At 33.9% G+C, this 18,164-nt stretch overlaps 1 protein-coding gene across 1 annotated transcript; it reads right to left on the reverse strand.

Annotated features, from left to right (window-relative positions):
- Window positions 1-7,277: 7,277 nt before the first annotated feature.
- LOC137741051 (transcription factor PRE1-like) lies at window positions 7,278-8,953 on the reverse strand. The gene is made up of 2 exons (XM_068480857.2): window positions 8,381-8,953; window positions 7,278-7,692 (listed from the first exon to the last, which is right to left on the reverse strand). The coding sequence occupies exons 1-2, from the start codon at window positions 8,498-8,500 to the stop codon at window positions 7,537-7,539; spliced, it is 276 nt and encodes a 91-aa protein (XP_068336958.1). The 5' UTR covers window positions 8,501-8,953; the 3' UTR covers window positions 7,278-7,536.
- Between the last annotated feature and the right edge of the window lie 9,211 nt (window positions 8,954-18,164).

An 18,164-nucleotide genomic window follows, 5' to 3' on the forward strand; every position in this document is an offset into this window, starting at 1 on the left:
GGGGCATAAACTTGTCTTAAAGGATGGAGTGTCCAATCCATTATGTTATGTTCATTTAACATTGGTTATTCATGTGCATTACTTTGATATATAATTGCATTCTCTATGTGATTTAATATAGCAATTAAACCCTAATTTTCCCAACAAAGTTCTCATTCAAGATTTGTCTATATGAAAGTGATTCAAATTCATAATTTTTTTTATCATCTAAAATGTGAAAATAATGTTTGATAAGAAAAAATTGAAATGAAAATACGGATAAAAGCAACAACGATTATCAATTTACATCTTTTTTTTTTTTTAACAAACGATATTATTTACACCAATCGGGAAGGGTGGGCTATTAGCCTCATAATGGGCTAGCATAAAGTGGTTCAAATTTGCCCTTGGAAAAAATCGAACATAAGACCTCTCACTTACAAGTGAAGATGAATACCACTAGATCGTAGTACTAAGTGGCAAGTTGTGGACATTGTAATTGTAGAAAGCTTGTTATGAGCAATATGTATATGCACCTCTAAGGTATATATTTATCCACATCCACTTAGATAATAAATAAATAAATCATATAATATACTCTCTTCACCAGATCAAGGCCTAAGTTCGAGTTCTGTTGCTGACAATTCCTCTGATAGAAGCATATTTATGCGATTTTGTTAGCTTGTTTCTTTGCATTTAGTGAGTTAGTTTCTATTTATTATAGTGATTTATTTTATTTTTGTATTATTGTAGGTCCAACTGGTGAAAATGTCAATAAATGGCTAAATGGAGCATTTTGGAGCAGTTTGGGCTTGGATTGGTTAGCATGCGTGTGGAGCATAATGGATGGACGTTTTTGGAGTTTTACATGTGCTAAATATGTCCTACAATTTGGAGAATCAAATTTGGAAGCTTGGAAGACAAGGAATCAGCTGAAAACAATGAATCTTATCCAATCTTATCCAAACTAACCTAATCTAATCCTACTTTATCTCATCTTATCCAAACATTATCCCAATTTATCCAACATTATCTCAGATTATTTCCAGCTGCAAAATGAGTCCTTATCCTATTCTAAATCATTCCTATCTGATTCAAGGAGTCCTAAAGCAATGCAAATGCCCTATCCTTTTCCTCCTTGGTTTCTGCCGAACCCTAGCCTATAAATACACATTGTTGCCGCAACTTCCAGGGGGAGAGAGAGCTTTAGAGAGAATTTCAGAGATAAAATATAAAGAGTGTCGCAGCTTGCAAGGAAGGAGAGCTTGGAGCCGTGCCTGTCATCCAAGGCCTTTGGATTGCTGGAGCGTTTCTAGGCGTATTATATCTTTAGTTTTTGGTTCAATGTTTGTTTTAATTTGGTTTTCAGTTATGATAGACATATGGAACTAATTTCGTTTTAGCTAGAGGTGAATTCAAACCCATGAACATATGTGTGATATAAATTGATTACATCCAGTTATTGTTTAATAAATCGTGAATGCAATTTACTTATCTGTTTGATTGATAACTTATTCTTGTATGTTGATTAAGGTGGCCTACTTAGTTTGCATGCATGAATTTGATGCTAAAATATAAGGGAATTTCACCTAATAGTTATGAACTTATATTTATAAGTAGTGAAAATCACTAGTCATGATTATGTTAAGTAAATTCCTGGTAGGAGTATCATACAGTTCATAGTTACGAATGCCTTGTCAATACTTATGATTTTCATAGAACTTAATGATCTTTGATATGTATCTCTATCATACAGTTCATAGAGGGAACTTGATAAGAATAATTTGATTGCGTCTCTGAGTCCAATTCAATGAATTTAGGAAAATCTGATGGTTAATTTGTGCAATTCATGGTTAACTTTGGGCATTGTTATTCATAGTTTATAGGAATAATAACTGGAAATTGATTTGTATTGCATATGTGTCATATGTAGAGAATGACCCTCTAGCTAGTCTTTCACCCCTTAAGTTACCTTAGTTTCATACCACCCTTACTTTGTTTATGCACCCTACTTAGTTTTAGTTTAAAATTCGTCCAAACAAACCCCCCTTTAGTATTTCGTGTCAATTTACTTCAATTTTCATCCAAAACACCCTTTAGTGCTTGTTTTGTGTTATTTGAGTCAGTCTAGCTTGGTCTTGTGTATTTGAGTCTAGTTTTCAGTTTTTGAGTCAAGTTAGTGTTGATTAACATCCCTTCTAATCCCCGGCCTAGAACGATCCCTACTTACGTATACTACAATTGTCTAAAAAGGGTTTAATTTGTGTGTTAGTTTCTATCACATCATCCTCTTGGTGGGCAATCTGAAAAAATCAAAAGAAGGGCTAAGACCCCATAAGTCTTAAAGAGACTTGTGGTGTGCCCTGATATTGGGATGAAGTAGCCTCCCCTCCCCCTAAACTTACAAAAAAAAAAAAAAAAAAGTTAAGAGAGATGAAAGAGATACAAATACGGAGTGCGAGGAGAAGTATGTGGAGTGGCGGATCTAGAAATTTTCTTGTTGGGAGGCAAGATATTGTAGCCAAACCCCACACCAATTTTCCCCTTCATGCCCATTGTTCACTATCCTATTTTTTAGTATGCTGGGAACATGGTTCAGTACACTAAGTGTCATAATACATTTGGTTAGATTTTTTTTTTAAGTTTCCAACCAACTGTATTAATATACTTAGTATGTCAGACCGCATTTCCGGCACACTAAAAAATATCTCACAAAGACAACTTGGCCCTCTCAAAGAAAAGATAATGCTAGGAAAACCAAAATTTTAAACTAAATTTGCAAAGTAAATGACGTGTCATAAATATAAAATATACACGTTAATCAAATCATCAACCATCACATCATTTAGTTTACTTTAAAATTTAAATACCCTTAACATTTCCCATAAAAAAAAAAAAAATCTTCTATATAAATTTCGAAACATCGTAAATAGCAAAACACGCGAATAGGGGCAATAGCCTTAACTCTCACATACGCTACCCTTATGCCTTTTTCTTATCTTTTTTTGTTTTTTAGTTTTTGGTGAACGCCTTTTTCTTATCTTGGCTAGAAGATCTTATACCACGTCAAGCAAACATCAACACACCGAAGTCATATGGACTCATGACTTGCAAACTATGATCATATATGCATCTAAGTGCTCCAAAATACCTAATTAAGTCACAACTAATAACTCCTTCCAACCGGCAGCCAAAGCCTTGGAGGATTGGATTAATTAGCATCTTGTTTACTTATCCTATATCAATAGTTTAATATGACTCTGTTTTCTTATATTTTCTTATACATCAATTTAATTACATAGAAAACTAGATTTTAATCCCTAAATAAGATGAAGTTTAGAAAAATGTCTTATACAAGATTAAAAATTAATTTTAGTCCCTAGAATCTATTTAATGCAAGCAAATGTATTCAATGTTTCTTTTTTTATTTATAATTTTATGAATTTAAATTTTATGAAAATATTATAAATTTTAATTCTCATTATGGTAGGCATCTTATATAAGAAAATATTTTCGTAGAGATTTTTCGGTACACTTATGTTTTTGCATATTTTCTTATCTGCCACTAATTCATAAAAATATATTTAGGTACGAACATTTCGATACAATGGGTTAGTATAATATGTTTAGGTACGGACATTTCGGTATACTAGTTTAGTATAATATATTTAGGTACCGACATTTCGGTGCACTAGTTTAGTATCATATAGTTAGGTACGGAATATTGGTACACTTATATTTTTGCATATTTTCTTATCTGTCACTAATTCACTATAATATATTTGGGTATAGGCATTTTGGTACACTATTTAGTAAAATATATTATGATGTGGATGTTTAGGTACACTAATTGGAGAAAGTTAAATAAAATTGTATGCTAATAAATTTAAATTTTAATGTAATAACATTAAATAAGTTATCTATTAAATATAAAAACTTGACAAAAAAAATTCTATTAAATTTAAAAACAAAAATATAATATGAATTTGAATTAAGTACACATTAAGAGTCTAAAATCAATAATCAATCTAACACCAGGCTTTTTTTAAATTTTAATCTTCTTGAAGGATTAAAATTCAAAAACCCCTTAATTACATGATAACTAAATGGAGTACTTCTATCTCTTTCTTCCTTTGTTTGTTAGCAATCAAACAAAAGTTTATGTAAATTAAAGTTTGCATATTCCTTGGTTTATGCTGCTAATTATTTGATTAAATAATTTAAATGTTGCGTACTTATAAGGCAATCTCCTCGATGGATTCATTTATGTTTCTTCCAAAGTTGACAACCTCCATCTGCAGAAAATTAGTCTCTTCGTGTTTCTTAATCCAAGAAATTTCCTATAAACCCTCTCCTAATCATCTAGCTACAAGTTAATAGTTTGTAGATGACCCTCCCATGAATGGTCAAACTCATATTTATCTTTCCGATATCAAAGTGATCAGGAATCAACGAAATCAACAGTTTGTCCTTTTATAATAGTCTAATCTTAATTATATGTGATTGATTGGCAGCTTGAACTGTTTGCTGTTGCTTCAATTTGAGCATGACATCATATGGTTGCAACTTGCATGCATGCTAACGAATATGTCACATGTGAATTGGTTTGTCAAAAATACTCATAGATATGCATATAGTGGATATTGCTCTAGTGGTTAGGGACTTTCTAACTCATGGCGTTCCGAGTTTAAATAATGGTCATTCATTAATTTGGTGTGAATTAGTTTAAAATATCGTTTGTAATAATAATAATAAATAAATAAAATTCCTAGATGTGAGATGTAAACAAGTGTATATATATATATATATATATAGTAGTAATAAATTTGATTATATTTTCACACAATTCAAATATGAACAAAAAGTCGCTAGCTACTTGGTATTAATCTTTGGATAATTTTAGAAAGGATCTACTAATGTTTAAGTATAAGATATTGGTCAACCAGAGACCGAACTAAAATATCCCACATATATACATATTAAATATCTAGCACTTTAACAAATGATCAGTTAGTCACATTATATACACACGAACACACACAGAGACATACATATGTATCATTTTGGTTCCGATCCCTAATCAACTTAGTTCTTAGACTGAAATCTTATTTGTTTAAATTCTTTGATCGAGGTCCTTAACATTATTTAAGAGATTTAACTCATATATTTATGCATTTAATGTCCCACAAATTATGAAATTTAAACAAATTCAAATAATATTTTTAAAATATAATAAATACTTGTAAATAAATATTAGAATAATACTGTTCTTCACAAAATTATAGGAAAGAAAATAATGTACCAACATAATTCTTATCATATTGTAAAAAATAACTACTGATATATTTTAAAACATAAAATAAATACTTATAATTAGCATGGGTACATTTAGTAAAATATAAAATGGGTACAAATAAATTAAAAAATATGGGCACAAAAAGAAATTAATACAAGGGTACAAATTAAAAGTGAAAAGAAAATTGGTACAAATAAAAAAGGGTTGCAAATTAAAAATGGGTACAAAATAAAAATAAAAATATATGATAAAAAATTTAGCCATAAATATAAATATACCAATTGTTAATTTCTAACACTAAATGAATATATTTAGAAATAACAAATATTTTATTATTGAAATAATTAATGACATTTATTAATACCTAGGGACCTTGATCACAAATTGAAAATGAATAACGTTTTAATCAAGGAAATTACAAAAAGAAGGATGGAAACCTAATTTATATATATATATATATATATATGAGAAAACTGCTGATTTTTCCCTTGAACTTTTACTTAGCTTTCGATTTATCCCCTAAATTTTTTATTTGGAAAATCAAGGACTTAAACTAATTTTTTTTTTTGCCAATTTCCCCTACCATTAGTTTTTCATAAATTTCATCCAAATTAACGTTAACACTTATCACGTGCACACTACGTGACTCACATTTGAGAACAAAAGTGTTACTTCGCTAGACCTTCAAATACAAAAGTTATAGAATCACACAGATTTGCAAAAATTGACATTCTAGAAATTTAGGGTTTTCAATTATTTTAAAGAACAAAATGACCGAACTACCCACAAATGTTGTGCACATGCTTCAATTAACAGAAATTTAGATGAAATGAACGAAAAACTAACAGCAGGGGGAAATAGGCCAAAAAAATTAGTTTAAGTACATGCTTCAATTAACAGAAATTTAGATGAAATGAACGAAAAACTAACAGCAGGGGGAAATAGGCCAAAAAAATTAGTTTAAGTCCTTAATTTTTCAATTGAAAAGTTTAGGAAGGAAATCGAAAATTAAGTGAAATTCAGGGGGGAGATCGGTAGTTTAATACATATGTATGTACCTGTACCTGATAAAGTTGTTTTCTTCGTACACAACTTGGCAAGCCCTATGAGCTAGAAATACCTTGATGCAATTGCAGAGTACTGAAAGCTTACGGAATATATATAACTAATTTTGCATCATGATGCCGATGGCTTACTCTCTGATCCAGTCTAAATTCAACTGATTATCATTTAAGCAAACAGATAATAATTAGAGATCCAGATAACCATTTCACAAGTTGTATGTTAATTAACGAAGAATATTCTTACAGTTTAATTGAGTTGTGAGCTTTGACGATGTCATATTAGAATGTGAGCATTCAATTCAAAATTCAATTAACGACAATGGTCAAAATCATATGAACACTTATGCAACATTTTACTTCGCTGCGGACTCCTAAACTCAGCTCATGCCTAGGACCCTAGTTTGTGAACATGAACAAACGACAATCATGATCAAATTATTTTCACGTGAGTATTTGGTGGCTGTTTTGCTAATCTTGCGACTTATTGGTGTTGCTGTGCCACTATCTATTATATTATTAAATTAAACAGGCAAGTTAATTGATAATCTTCCATGCACGATGGTTGTTGGAATTTATCTCTAATGGGTAAGTTAAGTGAGATAAGACTGATTGAGTTGCTCTTCTATATACTAAGTTTAAGTCCAGAACCAAAAACCACACTGTCTGAAAAGGATAAACGAAGAGCACTAAGCTTCTACGTAAATGCAGTGCTCAGATATAAATTTATTTCTAGCTAGTTTCAGTTTCGATGAAGCCTAGCTAGTTTCTGCACGTTTGTAAATGCAGTGCGCATGTATAATTTTCTAGCTAGTTTCAGTTTCGATGAAGCCTAGCTAGTTTCTGCACGTTTTTGTTTGTTTGTCGATCCCCTAATTGTCTTTACGTTTATTCAAATGCAAAAATTAAGTATAGTTGCGAGATTGTGTAGAAAAAAAGAGTGTAGAAATCACTTCTTTATAGAAATTGGAGAAAGTAAATAGGTTTCTTTCTTTATAGTAGGACTTGCTAGTAGCAGTGCAAGTCCTTCAATTTATTAAACACTCTAATTAACCACACACGGCATTTCTAAATACATACAATACAAAGTACTATAACCTGGAAACAAATAGAAGGACAATTAACTATATAATTAAAACGACAATATATATATATATATATATGTATATAATTAGGGTTGCTCGTGATTTGATGATCCATCTACTGCATAATCAAGCTCCTAATTATAGCGGCCTCCGGACTATCAGCATCAATTGTAGAGAGCAGTTGGGAGAGTCGCTCGCTTAGGTCGTCAACCTCTCTGTGTAAGTTTCTGATGTAGCTGCAAGTCTCTTGTAGGACCTTAGATGCTGGTGCCTGCACCATACACCAAAGTAAAAGCCATCCCAATTAGCGCCACAACTACTGGCTTTCTAATATTTTCACAACACATTTTAAGGACGTATTTTTTTTTCAGTGTGACGGTAATTAACAAAACTATTATACAATATTCAGTTTGTGTACACAGAATAATCTCTCTATATGCATACATATTATATATGTATAACATATAAATTCTTCAAGTTCTAAACATATCACATGTCACATAACACATGACACGTGATGAGGTTTACTACTAGATGGTCCAACTTCAACAAGACAGTGTTTAGGAATATATGGGTCAATGGGAAACCCATATTATTAATTATCAACCCATATATCTAGTTCCTATGGAAATGTATCAATCCCTTGATGTCCGGGTCAAGTTTAGGCTACTCGAAAAGTCCAATAGACTACAATATTATACTTTACATGCGGTCCTAAAGTGCATTTTCTTTTTGCTCCATGATTATCTACCTGCACTTGGGTTGTTTAGAATTCTTCAAATCCAGATGCATATGTTTCATGACATAGAATTGTTATCGACACTGACAAAGAAAGTCTTATATTACTGATTATACGCGCTTTTAACAGTTCATTTACTAATTTACCTAAGAAAATGAGTGCGAAATCAATGACTTTATTTTAGATGTATTTTCTTTGAGAGCAGAGAGGAAGAGTTTACCTTGTTGGAGCGCCTATCTCGAATCTCAGGAACCAGTTGACGTAATTTGGACACCAGTTCGATGATTTGGTCATCTTTGATCGCTGGAGTACCTGACTGCCTCGACCTTCTGCTAGACATGATCCCCTGCACCTAGCTAGCTAGCTAGACAAGTAGATATAGTTTTATATATCGTTCTCAGAACATATATAAATGTTCGTATGTATGATCAGCCTGGCTAGCTATGGAGCTTTATACATCATATATAAGGTTTAAGAACGAGAATATTAACCTAAAAGAGGCTAGCTAGTAACAGAAGCACTGGAAAAGCGGAAAGCGAAGGAGAAGTAGATGAAAGAACAAGGAGAAGGAGAAGAAGAAGAGGAAAAAGGGTATCTGCCTATCTGGTAACAGAAGAAGTGGTACTAGCAATCCTAGAAATAAGGTATATGAAGAGCTTAGCCCCAGACAGTGATAAGAGAGATATAAAGAGAGGAAGGACCACTAGGGAAAATAGCAGAGAGAGAGAGAGGGAGTACAATAACATAGACAACGATGTTGGATGTGAAGAAGACAACCGCGCATTGGAGAAAGCAGTCTGCTAGTCCTGGTATTTTAAGCCAGTGAGAGAGAGATATGAGAGCGACGAAATTTTTTATGGGTAGTCCAAACATAAGTTATGTGTATTATTCACGTGTTATAATACAGATGAACGATGTGGTTGGTATACCTCTATGTTTAAGGTATTAATAAAAAAAATGAATTTCCGTGCTAAAATTTCAACGTGAATATGTTCTAGGTACATAAAAGATTAGTTAGACGTTGTGTGTGTGTGTTCCCGAGTTGGGGTTTGATTTCAAGTGGGCTTCAAGAAAGGTGTTCGATTTTGAGCTAACAAAGTGGGGCCTTCATGTACGTGTCTCCATACGCAACACCATGTGATCATAGGATACTGATCCTCTCAACTTGCACAACTAGGGTTACTGAATTTTATTCACCAATCAGCCACTGCCACGTTTGCGCCCCCTTTGTATTTCCAGCCATGGCTCCTATGTTTCAGGGCAGTCATCTCCAGATGCAGTTATTTCTTTCTACTCCATTATTCTGACTTGGCATTCTACGGTTGGTTTTGAACACAAGGCTGGATTAGTTACATACATTGGGGCCTCTACTTGACAATAGATAAACTTCTCCGGTCAGTTTTCACACCGAGTGAGACTAAGTGGAACGTAAATATAATCTTATGTTTTTTTTATATACATAAGCATTCTTCGGATGATGTGGGTGGTCAGGGTGTCTAATAAAAAATCAATGTCTCATGCTTGGTAAAAAATTAACTAGTCAGATTCTTAAACTTCAATGGAGTTAGTTTTCGAACTGTATATTTGAAATATTTCTTTCATATTATCCCTCGGAAATCATATCAAATCTTCTTATGTATATGCATTAAGCAAATTGTAAATGAAATATTCAATTCCTTTTAACCAAGCAAATCTCTACTGCGTCTCTGGCTATGAGTTTATATTTGTTTTCCCTTCTTGTTTGGGACACAACTACGTGAGCACTGCTTAGCACAAGCTTCAGGGTCACATGCCAATTTCCTAGCACACACGACACCCCAAGTGGCACACCATAAACCTGAGTACATACAAGAAGAGGTCCAGAGGTGGGAGGTGTTTTCTAGAACAGGCATAGATGTGAAATTTCCAGGCTTTTGTCAAGCACTGTCACGTGCGACTATAAAATTAAACGACCCCCTATTTGTCTGCAAGGACCCCTCCTCTCTCTCTCTCTCTCTCTCTCTCTCTCTCTCAATGAACCTCTTGTGTGTTGTGTGCCTATGTGCTGCATGTGTGTGCATTTTGTTGCAAATTTTATTTTAGCCAACAACCAGCAAGATCTTTAACTACGATCGTTTTGGGCACCCACCAACCAAATAATATAATTCCAACCCTAAAGATAAAACGAAATGATATTGGTATAAATATGTTGTGTGGGTATGTATCTTTCATGTTTCTAGACTCTAATCCACATGTAATATATATTCAATTTATAAAGATAGGTTGTTTTATCAAGACAGTCGGATATGTTATATATGTTGTCAACTTAAGTTATGAATAAGATCATAAACGTAGTCGCACATACTAAAAAACATATAACTAGGGTTTACTAATGGACGTAGATACATTGGATTATGATCTACAATTAGGGTCTAGTAAAAAGATTTATTATTTAGTAACAACGACAATATTCTAAAGATTTACATATAGATCAAGAGGAAATTAACTTTCATATTCTCTTCAAACCCACATAATCCACTGAAAATGGTAAAGGCGCAAAGCCGCACACATACATGCAGTCTCTATATGCATGCGTTATAGCAAATCGATAGGCTCACATGGTTTACTGCATGAACTTTAATCAGGAAGAAAAATTGACCACCGTATATATACAAATCAAATCTTATCTCATTGATCGTAATGTATTTGTCCTTATACATGCATGTGATGTTGCCATTAAAATAAGGGTCTAGTTCCGGACCCAGTTAACTTGATGGAGCGATACAGGATTCATTTGAGGCAAAACATCAGCTACTTTTTTAGCTTTATCTATCTCATTGTTGTTTTGGTTAATCATTATACATATCTAATCAACGGTGGATGTATATTAGGACTAAGGTGGTCTCTGGATGATCCGAAGTTAGGAGAATATACATGTGAAGGTTTTCTGTGGTGCCTTTTCATTTTTGGTGGGTTCCTTTTGTGCCTACACCAAGTGTTTGATATAGCGTTTGTTAGGCATATCTCTGCATCACTTTACATGATTCTCTCGATAGCACTATTAGATTGCTTCAACATATGTCGATATCTGCTGACATATGCACAACATAGTTTGACTGACAATAATCACCAGGTATTCAACAAAATGTTTCAGTGAATAAACTGAAAAAAAAATTTGCACACTTCGCGCTCTATTTCTACTGAAAAACTTAAACCTTTAACATTAGGATCCCAAATGTTCGAATCTTGGATTAGCCCTTGTATCTAATACTCGAATTTTTTTTTAAGTATCAAAAACACAAGTCATATGATGTATTATTACTTATGTTATCAAAATAATGAACGATATATCTGATATATCTTACTTATAATGTATATTAATAAAAAAAACAAACCAGAACGTTATAATTTAGATAATAATTTTAACATCACATAATTATGTTTCGAATATATTGAAAAATTGCTTTGCAATGCTGTTTTAATGTGAGCCGTATTGCTCTTACTCGATCCATGTCCCCCTATTATTAATTCAAAGAGGTGTTGCTAGTTTTTGGGGTCCGCTGGGGGCCTTTGTTGTTCCTCTATATTTCTGAAAGTTTTGTATTATATTTATTGGGTTTTTTTATGTGGGAAGGACATTATGTTTAAACTAAAAGTTCAATGATAGCCTACTACACGTCATGAATCTTCCTGAAAGTTATGTGTGTTGCAAGCTACAAAAATCTGTTATACATATGTGTGATGTAGAGGGTGATATCAAATTAGGTTATTAATTGTGTGGTTTAATATAATTCTTCTCTTTCCTTAGTATTAAATATATCGTTGTACAAACTTATGGTTACTTTAAACATCGGTTGTCAAAATATTAAACAACCATTATGGTTCCAACAAGTCCCATCTAAAAACATTGTTTTGCCAAAGAGAAATGCTAAAGAGACTTTTATAAAAGTAAGACTCTCTGTCACCGCACAGTTTAACGTTAATTCTCGTGCTAACATTATAAAACATTATGTAAAAAATATGAAATGTAGAGTCCCACTTTTGAAAGAGTCCCCTTATCATTTCTCTTTGCCGAAACACTATAGTTCCGATTCCATAAAACTTTTTATATCAAGTATCCCACTTGATTAAGTCAATTTGTTTGTTGGAGAGGATCATGAGTCTCCGACAAATTAATCCCTTGATTTACTCATTTTTACTCGTCTCCACTAATTAATCCATAGCTTTTGGTAGGTAATTGGTATAGTTCTCAACGGTCAAATTAACTGCTTAATTTGCATATAAAATATTTTTGCTCATCACTTTCAAGTGATAGTGATGCTCACCAAAATTTTGAAATTTGTGTAGTGAATAGATATAAATCTGAAATTTTAAACTCATCTAACGGTAATAAATATAGTGATGAATATTACCACTACTTAAAAGTACATGGTGAGCAAAAATATACCCAATTTGCATATCTCGACAAGTCCACACCGTTCTCTTTTACCTTTAGCACAAAGTAATTAAGTTTGAATCTGCCCCGACAAATCGTGAATGATGCCTAATTAGTTTATATGCACCACCACCTACTTTTATTTCTTCATCACGAGTTAATGCAGTTTACTACTCATTGCTCGATCATCTAATGCATTATGCACGCATGCCTGTTCAAGTAAAATATTGGATGGTCACTGCATGCGGGTAAATCGTTCAGTACTTTTCACGTACAAAAAGACAATATAGATAATGCATTCCTTGCCGACTACTTTCTTCAAAGTGACTTTTATGACTAATGTACTGTACTGATTTCATGTTCCGAAAATAAGTGATTGATATGATTGTAACATTGCCACGTGATTCCGTATTTCAACAAGTCACAAATTATAGTAGAAGTGGACGATAGATTGAGGTACGTAGTAGGCAATGTTCAATAACGGAAGAGGAGTTAGTAAGAGCACTGATGATAGGTTTATATTTTAATGTCGTAGTATGAATAATTCATGACACCAAGTGACGGTATTACAGTTCCATCGAAAAAGTACAATATTGTAATTAGATCATCTTAATTTTCTGCGAAGATCCACGATCTGTGGAATCAAATCGCAGTTAATGTTATATTGTGATAAACTTGATAAGATGCATGGAGTGCACCGGCCTCGAATGCGCATGCACTTAGACCTTCAACATCAATGATGATAGATTGTAAAATCAGACTGCTGCATTTTCAAACTAGGCCCTGGATTTATGCCACAGATTATTGGCTACTTCCTTCCCTTTTGTATTTTTGGCACAGTTGACAGACATGGGAATGATTTCTACAATCTTCCTTTCTCCATCTGCACAAATCAAAGTTAAATCAATAGAGAAACAATAGGAGAAGTGCATACGAGAAAGGAGGAGTGTGGAAATCGTTTACCATACAACTGAAAGTTGAAAAAGGCACACAAGCCTGACATGAAGAAATTCTAATGTCCACCCGCTAGACCTTGTCGCCTGTTCAACGACAGACTCAAACAAGTTGGCCAACTTGCATGTGTTTGTTGTCACACTGCTGGCCGTTTGTCATTTGTGTGGCGGACGGACGTAAGAATTTCTGCATGACATGAATATTGAAAATTTGAACCAACTTAGGGTTTTGAACCATAAGCCATAAAGAAGGTAACCCAATAAATTATGAACATGGTACCCTGGGTTCATACGTGAATAACTGAGGTAAGCCCAAGAAAAAATAGTTTCAGGCTCATGTTTCATGCAGACCCAAATTCTTGAACGGCTGGTTTTGAATGTAAGCATAATATAGAGATGGGCCAGCCCCGCTTCAAAAACAACCAATCGATTAGTAGATGATATATATAGATTTCTGTGACGTGATTTGAGATATTTCGTATCTTATATGTTTTTTAACTCATTTGTGCTGCAGAGTATAATACTATCTATTTTATTTTTTTAAAACTACATACATATTTTACAACGAGGAATTACACGTATTTGAAAACGGTTTTCAACAACTTTGTTTACAGGCTCACTTATTATTGGCGTTCTGAAACATAGAAATTGAGCTTGTTGGAGTACGAGAATGGTTGTGGAACACCTTTGTTATAATTCATATGTATCCCAGTAGCAAATGGGGAACACACATTATCTTTGGACTGTGCAGCTGAGGATCAGGACAAATCGAAGCAGTCGAAAATATTATCCATAAAAAAGTTGAAAGAGCAATTAATTGATTAAAACATAAGCTAGCAAGAGCAGCTGTATATTATTTCTGAATGAATCTTAAAAAAAAAAAAAAAAAAAAAAAATTATGTTTAGTGCTTATCTTTATCAAGCTTTGATCTAAATAGAAGTGCATGCGCAGACAGGTGACAGATCATCCATGTCAATTATTTTCTTCTTTTTCTGCAGATTTTATTAAAGTTAATGGATTGCCTTTGCCCTGCCCACTTGATCAATCTTCTTTAATGATATTATCTCAATTATTGAAAGTTGTTTAAATTCATTTCCGCTTTGATATTCTCTTTCTTAGTTTGCTTGGCAAGATAATATGTCGTTGGCACTAGACACTGGGTTTTTTCAACCGGTGGTATATCTGTTTGTGTATGTTTGTTTTTTTGCGTCGCGTAAATCAACAAAAGAGCTATACAATAAAAAATAACTAAGACTTTCACATCCTTAAAAGTGTGAATATAACAAGAAGCTAAGCATTATTTTACGTACGATTTAGTTTAAAAAAACATCATTTTTTTTAATTGTGTTGTTATGTAGTCAATATTTAATCAACAATGTCGTTAATATTTAATAGATAATATCGTTATTTGATTTTTGATCAATTTTAGTTTGACAATTGAGATTCGTAAAGTCCATACTCCCGACCAATTTCTCAAACTTAAAACTCGAAATGTTAAGATTCATAAATTTATCTGACAAATGTTGTACATCAAAACCACTCATAAAATGGGTCCCAAATCATTAGGGTTGATGAGAACCATTCAATTAGACCGGGTTCATATCCAAGTGATCCACTAATTAACAAGGACATGCATTGCTTCATTCATCACAAAATCTTGTGATTGAAATTCTTGCCTACGAGATCGATTTGGCCTGAACAAACAAAAGCATGTGCACCTTGCCATGCACAGGTACAAACAGTAACATCGAAAAAATTTGGATGCGTCGGAGTATCCGATAATTCGGGTATTTTTAAATAAAAATTTAACGAAAAATATCTGAAGTACAAAATACTCTAAAACAGTAAAGAAAATCCCAGTTACACCTCTCTCTCCTACCGAAGCAGGAGTATGACAGATCACTTGTCCTTTTCTATTTCTAGTCTCATTACATCCAAGTATATACAAGTATTTTTACTCTTAATTTGTTACAGATCCCTCTTTATAAGGCTATCGAATTTAATAAATCAAACAAAATTAACGGTCAAGATTGAGCAGAAGTTAGGAAGAGACTAAAATAGGTGTGTGAAATTTACTTTCCTTATTAGAATTGCATTCCGGGAAGTAGATTTTTTTATTTATAAACTTCTATAGAAAACACCTTGTAGGTGATTCTCTGGAAAACATAAAGTTATGACTCGAAAACATTTTTAAGTTTTGCTGCAAACAAGTGCACACTTTTAGTTTGTTTTAAAACACTTTTCGTTGTTCTAAGAAAGCAATCCAAATTAGTGTCTTTTTTACACTAGATATAGTGGAGGGGAGGGAGAGAGAATCAAACTCGAAATATTAAGTACATGAGTGAATGCTCTTAATTATCTAAGCTACCAACCTTTTACAGCAATCCAAAACATGTTAAAACTTGTCAAAGATTCAATAGAGTATGTATCTAGAAAGTGTAATAACTATGAGACCTGAAAAAATCCTAGTTAATTCAAATGTATCAAGATGGCTTGGTCGGTTGTTGCGTTCTCAGATATGATATTTGCTATATATTTTCTCTCATTTTTTGTGTTATTTTGGTTATGCTTGACTCTTTGCGGATCCTCCTTCACTTTAGTTCCTACATGGCTGCCACTCCGGTGGTTGCTGGTGAGAGTTCGGCAGCGGCGCGCTGCTTCTTCCTAACACAGATTGGTTTTTTTCCGTTTCATATGTCGTGTGTGCTCAATTTTTAAGCCTTTGTCGATGTGAAATTAGGCCTCCCATTATTTTATAATATGTTTTAAGTTTAATGAATATCAGCTCTTCGAGAAAAAAAATATGCTAATGGTATTATTACTCGTACTGTCGTACATACAAAGAGATTGCAGAATTATAATTGTGACTTTCCACTGAGAAAGACATGACGCATAATTGCATATCATCCTTGTTCTTGTCATGCCTTGCCCCTTCTTTTTTACTTTCTCCAATGTCTGACTACCAACTCGAAATATATTCAAACTGTGAAGTTGATCAAAAGACCTTCCTTTAAAAGCTTTCTTTTCTTTTTCTTTTTTTGTAGTGACAGGTCCATGAAATTATGAATTTACTATTTTATCTGAGAATATATAGAAAAAGCTAGACTGACTAACTTCGAATGTTTGAACATGGGCATGACATTTCTGGAAACCCACTAATTTACTGCACATTCAGAAAAAGGGAGCCCTGAAATATATACAATAATTTTGGTGCACTCAATGAATTGTAGAAAGTTGGGCCCTCAGAACTTCACTAATGGAAGGGGAAAAAGAGTAAATAATTAAAAATATGGACCCTTTTTCTACTTTGCTTTGCAAAACGAGTGGTTTCATTATTGCCATTTGCTGCACATTCTTAGGCTTCACATTCACACAGTCTGCTACAAATGAATGTGTCTCCATTTTATTATAAAGAGTGAGCCTTTGCTTTTTTGTAGGCCTCAACCTTTAATCCCTAGGAAAGTAGGGGCGTTAATGGGTTGTGTTTGGGTTGAGCAAGCATGTTTGAGAGTATATGTCACATCCTGGTCCAGGCCCCCATTACAATTCGGGCTCGACTCCACTGTAATACGATATTGTCCGCTTTGGGCCCCGACCACGCTCTCACGATTTTGTTTCTGGGGAACTCACACGATAACTTTCCAGTGGGTCACCCATCCTGAGAATGCTCTCCCCCGAACTCGCTTAACTTCGGAGTTCCTATGGAACCCGAAGCCAGTGAGCTTCCAAAATGCCTCGTACTAGGTAGAGATGGGAATATAAATATAAGGCTTAGAAAATTCACCCCTTGGATGATGTGGTATGTTACAATTCACCCATCTTAGGGGCCCTACGTCCTCATTGGCACACATCTGACCAGGGATTGGTTCTGATACCAAATTGTCACATCTCGGCCCGGGCCCCCACCACAACCCAGGCTCGACTCCATCGTAGCATAATATTGTCTGCTTTGGGCTCCGACCAAGCCCTCATGGTTTTGTTTCTGGGAACTCACACGAGAACTTCCCAGTGGGTCACCCATCCTGGGAATGCTCTTTCCCGAACTCGCTTAACTTCAGAGTTCCTATGGAACCCGAAGCCAGTGAGCTTCCAAAAGGCCTCGTACTAGGTAGAGATGAGAATATACATATAAGGCTTAGATAATCCACCTCCTAGACGATGTGGGATGTTACAGTAAATAACAAATGTAATGAGTATAATTTAGTAATAAGAAAACATTACAACAATTCATTTCTCCCTTTCTACATTTCTCTGCCATCTCTCTCTAAAACCTTTATCACCATTTCTGCAATATTAGACTTCTGCAACGTAACATGTTGCTTTACATGGTATCATTCGCCGGTCGAGCTCTTCTTGCTTGAAAGGTTATCTCGATCTTGGATTTCTTGCTTCTGCCGCCCAAGATCTTTTTCTTTGTTCTTCTGATCTCGAAACTTTAATATTTTTCTGTTTCACGATTGTTCTTCTTTACAATGGTGCACTCTAAGTGTTTGATATATTTCCTGTGTGAATTTTTCTTCAACAAGCTGCAATGGTGACTGCCAACCAACTGCAAATTGTGCAATCGCCCATCACTTCTCTTATCTCTACTGTTCCTACATTGGTGACTGTCAAACTGGATGATTCCAACTACCTC

Source organism: Pyrus communis, chromosome 9, assembly GCF_041283825.1.
Source record: "Pyrus communis isolate YQ-2024b chromosome 9, ASM4128382v1, whole genome shotgun sequence".
Lineage (NCBI taxonomy): Eukaryota > Viridiplantae > Streptophyta > Magnoliopsida > Rosales > Rosaceae > Pyrus > Pyrus communis.

Coding starts and splice junctions, on each gene's coding strand:
- LOC137741051 (XM_068480857.2), bottom strand. CDS start 8,500: ATGTCTAGCAGAAGGTCGAGGCAGTCAGGTACTCCAGCGATCAAAGAT. Junction 7,693..8,380: donor GAGATAGGCGCTCCAACAAG/GTAAACTCTTCC, acceptor TGTATGGTGCAG/GCACCAGCATCTAAGGTCCT.